Source organism: Cucurbita pepo, chromosome 12 (genome assembly GCF_057944985.1).
Source record: "Cucurbita pepo subsp. pepo isolate OVF chromosome 12, ASM5794498v1, whole genome shotgun sequence".
Classification (NCBI taxonomy): domain Eukaryota; kingdom Viridiplantae; phylum Streptophyta; class Magnoliopsida; order Cucurbitales; family Cucurbitaceae; genus Cucurbita; species Cucurbita pepo.
The window spans coordinates 8,073,547-8,079,419 of record NC_141809.1 but is presented as its reverse complement, the minus strand read 5'-3'; the positions used below and the strand labels follow the sequence as shown (position 1 = coordinate 8,079,419).

Sequence of the window (5,873 nt, the reverse complement as noted above, 5' to 3'; positions counted from 1 at the left end):
AAGTTTAGTCACTCATCGGATTACACAATTTCATTCTAAGGCCGGAGAATAGTGGAGAAGACACTAGTGGTGGTTCGAAACCGATTCGTGAGGAAAAAGGAATTTGAACTACAAAAGGTTAGTACTCAAATACCTTGAGTTTTAATACTTATGAACAAGCTAGTTATTTACTATAATTGATGTTCTAAGAGTTCCTAAGATCCAAATTGCTTCCGCATGTTTTATATTAACACCATCAATAACTTGTCGAGCTGGCTTGTATCGGAAAGTAGCACGCCCCAACCTTGGGCGATCTCATGGCCTGTGCGACGGGTTCGCCAGTTCACTCCTCCATGGACGACGAGCAGGCTGGCACTCACCATGTTCCTCACCTGGTACAAAGTTATATGTCGTAGCGCCTCATACTTAGACGTCGGATATCGCTACGAAGGTTAAATCTTCTGCCCAGGTGTGTGTACCAAGATTGTTGAAACTCTAGAGCCTATAGAGTAAGTTGGTGGTTCCCTACTATGACATGGATGCGATAAGAGCCTATAAGTATGTTGCTTACTGAATATATTTATACTCATTCTTATTTACATTTCTTTTTCAGGTCTGTGAAGCTACCGATCGTGGCGATAGGGTTCTCGGGAGCTTAGAAGTCAGAGAGGAATTGTCGACTTAAGGCGTTTTTCTAGACTACGTACATATAGTTGTCACTTAATACATGTCATATTTGTTGGGATTTATGCCTTAAAGCCTCGTAATTAATTATTTAGGTTTTTAACAATAATTTTTATTATTTTATTTATAATTTAATTGTTATTCATGGTATGAAAATCCAAGGTTATTAATGTAATCTTGAACAGTATTTGGTTGACATACAAGAGAATCGTGTTCAAGTAATAACCTAAAGAGTCTATAGTATATGGATAAAGTTGGATGTCTTATCATGGTAACACTATTGATACGACACACTTTGTAATTGTTACAAATGATTTGATTCAAATCGTTCATGTGGAGACATGTAAGTGGGGGTACCCTATACAATGAGTTTGTATAAGACTGAACCAAGAAATGATTAATCTCTCTTTATAATTCCGTTAATTGAGAAGATTAATATTTCACACGATGATTATGTGCGAGTCGATCTTAATCCTGAGTGAGTTATGAACTCCTGCCTGTGAGGGCTTGTCCTTTAATTTACATGGGTGAGAATTGCCCTTTAGGCCGATTCAATATGCCTACCATTTTAGGGACTTGACCAAATAGGGAGTTTGGAACATAATATCATGAGATGAAATTCACTCCTTCCTATACTAGGAAACTAGATGAGTTGTTCTCTTAAGTACTTATTTCGGGACTTGAACAATGGGGCCCCACCCTCTCACTGGTCCGAGAGGGACTTGGTTTATGATTGGATCATAAACAAATTGTTTATTAGAGAATCAGTGGTATTTAAGTTGAAAAATGTAATTACAGGGGTAAAACGGACTTTTGACCCTGCTGTAGTTATGAACAACTCATGAAGGATCGACTTGCTTGTAATGATTATATCAATGGACATAACTTGTCCTACAGTGCATAAGAGTGCAACTCTAGGTTTATAGTGGAGTGACCTACCGTTAATGAATGGAAATTGATTAATTAAAAAGTTTAATTAATTAATTTTGTATCATTGGAGCTTGTAATCGGTAGGTCCATAGGGTTTCCTTGCTAGCTCATAGTAACGCTAAAGGTTCAATTTATTTGAAAGAAAATTTGAAGGGTTGAAATTGGTATTTAATATATTAGATATATTAAATATAAAGGAGAAAATAAATTTAATTTGAAATGTCAAACTAATATTGAATATATTAGATATATTAAATAAATTGAGAAAATATATTTAATTTGAAGGTTTCAAATTAATATTTAATATATTAAATATATAAAAAAAGAAAAATATATTTATTGTATGAGATACAATTAAATATTAAATCAATTAATGTATGATACATTAAATAAAAATATATTTAAAATTTGAATGAGATTTAAATTAATTAAATATATATTAGGATATCTTATAATATTTAAATATAGTTTGTTTAAGGTATTATATCCTAGTAATATTAAATATGTAAATATATTCTTGGCAAAAATTCTTGAAGAGTCTCTGTAAATAGACTCTCCGGTTGAGCCAAACACACCAATCTCTCTCTCTTTCTCTCAAAAATGAAATTACATCTCGAGAAAATTCTCGAAACCGAGTACATCTTAGGAGGCATGAAACGGATTACATCTCCAGAAAAAAAAAAAAAAAAAAAAGCAAGAACCTCTTAAACCGATTTATGTAATGTTCCATGAACAAGATTTGAACCAAATTTTTTAGTATGAATTTGACACCCAATGGCTCTAGCATTTTCGGACATCTTTTGCAATATGACCACATTATTTACTCCTCATGAAGTGTTTCTAAGCAGGGAGATTATTCTTACCGATCAACATGAGTTGTTTTCAGCATATTTTGTCTTTACCCACATGTTTGTTAAGAAAATTTCAAGAGGTAGCCAAACATAATATTGTTCGAAACTAAACACGCTTAACTTTTGAGTCTTATGCTTGAAGCACCAAAGTAGGCAACATGATTTTTAGAGATAGTTTTCACTCCTAGGAGCAATTCAAAACAAGTAACTAATGTGACCATATCATTGAAGATGCAAGAAGTTGTGGGGGCCATTAGATGCCAAATTTGGATTCCCAAGGTCCAAATTTTAGGTATGTGATTACATCTTAGGAGGCATGTGAGTAAGGAAAAAGCATGCTACAAAAAATGGTGTTGGTTTGTGTGGATAGTTTTCACCCTTATAAGCAATTCAAGATAAGTTGGTAATGTAGGTATGTCATGGTAGATGAAGGGGAACGTCAAAGGTATCAGTTGCTAGTTGCTGAATCCAAATTTGAAATCGTGGTCCAAATCTTAGCAGGGGCACCATTTGCCATTTCCAAATGGCTTAGTTCCCCTTTTTTTTTTTCTTTTTCTTAAGATTTTATTCTAAACAATAAAATCAAAAGATTTAATTATGTGGTAAGGGTTGTTTGAGTTGAATAAATTTATGATCCAATTAATTGTGTTAGGTCTAAAAATATCTCAACTCGACCCAGCTAAACTCACGAACAACAAATATCTTAAGACTTGAAAACACGAAACATAGCATCATCGATCAAGACCAAATTCTGTTTTTATTTTCTCTCTTTTGTGATTTCTGTTATTTTTTGGCCTTATTTACCATGGATTTGGGCAAATTTTGATGAGTTCTGGTACATTAAACTCCTAGAACATTTAGCTACTTTTGATATTTAATTTTTCTAGGACTATGGACATTTTTCCTATAACTAAACTTGGTCGGGATAAATAGGTAGATAATTCGATATTAAATGTAAATTCCTAAAATACATATTAATACTTGTCACTTAATTTTCTAATCTGAAAGCTAAATTTTAACAAGTCATATCCAAAAGTTGCAACGAAAATTACACCATTGACGAAAAAGATAGATTTAAGGACACGACTTGTTGGATTAGTCACCTCAAATTTTAATTCTTCTTTAACAATAATGATGGATCTGTGCAATATGGGAAGTAGTTAGGAGATTCAATCTAACTCATCCATTCTGTCTAAAAGATTTCTAATGGTAATTGATTTGTTTAGGGTAACTAATTGAAAGAGGAGTTAGATATTTTGGTTGGTTAAAGATTCTTTTCTTGAGTAATGGATTAGTTTTTTTTTTAATAATGGTTGTTACAATTACGTTGTCTTATTTCGAATTCAAAACTTGAACGAAAAAAACAAGACTTGGAACAATTTTATTATATAAGGTGGTGGTAATAAAAACATTAGGTTGTTCACGACACAAAGTCTCCTTCAAACAGTCGACCATCTTATTTATTTCGAAAAGTACAACAAAAGAAACTCAAAAGAATGAGAGTCAAATGGATAGAGGCGGTCTTCTTTTTTAATTAAGGTTGTCTATTATATTTGAAGTTCTATGGCAATGAACAATCCATTGGACAACATAAGGAGAGGAACATATCTTGGGGTTCGGTCTTCCTGAAATGATAGGTTTCACATTCGTGCATTGGGAGGAAATAGGACCTTTTATTCCATTGTAAGTGAGGTCAATGTTGCTTACTTTTACATCGTCACATGGTAAGTGACGGCTGCAAATAAGTTTGATTGCCAGCAGAGTTGCAGAACTTCCTCTAATGTTCTTGAAGCTCACTGTACTAATCTTAATTTTTGAAGGAATCTGAAAATTAAAATGAGACAACAAATGGTTTATTTGTTAAGTTATAATGAAAAAATGAATGAAAGGTTCGAGAATGCGATCCATACCTGCGGATTGCACTGATTCCATAGACAATACTCTTGGTCTATTAGAATAGGCTTGCTAACATTGACCATTATAATGTCCAAAAAGTGCATATTGGTGGCGGTGCTGCTAGCCGCAGAAGCTGGCCACGTTTTGATCCTAACACCATTAGTGGTGTTAATTAACGTGCAGTTCTTTACGATGACACCTTCAACAAGTTCTTCGTTAGTGTATCTACCAAGACTTCCGATGCTTATTCCATGTCCTGGTCTGCACGTCACGTTGGTGACTTTAATTAGTTTGCTTCCATCTCCAAGAGAAATGCAATCATCTCCAGTTGCAATTTTGGACTTTGTGATTGTGATCTTATTTGATGGACCGATGTGTATTCCATCAGAGTTTGGACTGTTTTCTGGTGCCATTATATTGATATTATGGAATGTGAGGTTGTTGCAGCTGAGGACGTTGATATGGAAGTTCTTGCTATCAAGTGATGTTATTCTCTTAACGGTTGAATTGGTGATGAAGTTGAACCTCAAACTCTAAACATTTTGTATAATCAAATAATATTTTGTGAGAGTCGGTAATGAAGCTAAAAATTTGAACAGAACCCAATAAAATTGAAAACTCAAAAAAAATTCACTTCTTCACTTGATTGTTTAAAGATTATCCTCTAGAAAATGAAGAACATTTACCAAATCGTAAATGTCAGAACATTAGAGAAGACATGTAAGAAGCCCTTTCAAAAACAACAAGATGCATGAGATTGAGAAGGAAAGCTAAAGGCATATTACTTACAACAGGGAGTTTGGGCACAATTTATGCTTTGTGGCAAATCATTCCTTTTCCAAGCTGCCTTTCCTTGGCCATCAAAAACTCCTTCACCTGATAATGTCAATCTATCAACACGTGCAAAAGTGATCCAATTATCTCCCTGAAGACTTTTTTGTGTCTGCAATGTTCCTCCAAATTGAAAGTCAATTGGGCTATTACAAGGTCCTTCAAACTTCCCTTGCTTTACTTTAAATATCCCTTTCGGAATAAAAATTGCACTAGAACGATTGGACGTGAATGCATCCTTCCATGCATTTCCTAAAGCCTACATTTCACAAGTAACAAAAACTTATATCAAACAATTGATCAGCTTAACTAGTGATAATATTGATGTTCATATTGTATATTTACCTTCGTGATGTCAGTACCAGACACTATGTTACCATATCTTTTCAAAGGAAAAACAACATCGGCACTAGATTGAGCATCGACGGTAAGAGCTAACAATAGTAACATCAAAATTGTAGCAGCCAAGAAACTCGATTTGATCGTACTCATGAAGCCTGTGCTTTCTTTTCTTTTTTATGTATATGGTTTGAAAACTAGTGAGAGACAATGATATTTCGTTTTAGATTTGGAACTTTTTATTTATTTAATACAAATTGAAAAATAGGCATAAGTTGGGATGGAACTAAAAGAAGTTATGGATCCATTTCCCTCTCTTAATCCAAACATAAATTGATAACTAAAAGTTGTTTATCGTTTCTG

General features: G+C 33.7%; 1 protein-coding gene and 1 pseudogene across 1 annotated transcript; both read right to left on the bottom strand.

Annotated features, from left to right (window-relative positions):
- Nucleotides 1–3,991: 3,991 nt before the first annotated feature.
- Nucleotides 3,992–4,753, bottom strand: LOC147789935 (exopolygalacturonase pseudogene; annotated as a pseudogene).
- Nucleotides 4,754–5,121: 368 nt separating this feature from the next.
- On the bottom strand, nt 5,122–5,663 carry LOC147789934 (polygalacturonase-like). The gene is made up of 2 exons (XM_087129412.1): nt 5,517–5,663; nt 5,122–5,430 (listed from the first exon to the last, which is right to left on the bottom strand). The coding sequence occupies exons 1-2, from the start codon at nt 5,661–5,663 to the stop codon at nt 5,122–5,124; spliced, it is 456 nt and encodes a 151-aa protein (XP_086985538.1).
- Nucleotides 5,664–5,873: the final 210 nt, after the last annotated feature.

What these genes read in the sequence shown, in the direction of transcription:
- LOC147789934 (XM_087129412.1), bottom strand. Translation starts at nt 5,663, where the DNA reads ATGAGTACGATCAAATCGAGTTTCTTGGCTGCTACAATTTTGATGTTA. An exon ending in CTGGTACTGACATCACGAAG is followed by an intron (nt 5,431 to 5,516) that starts GTAAATATACAA and finishes TGTGAAATGTAG; the next exon opens with GCTTTAGGAAATGCATGGAA.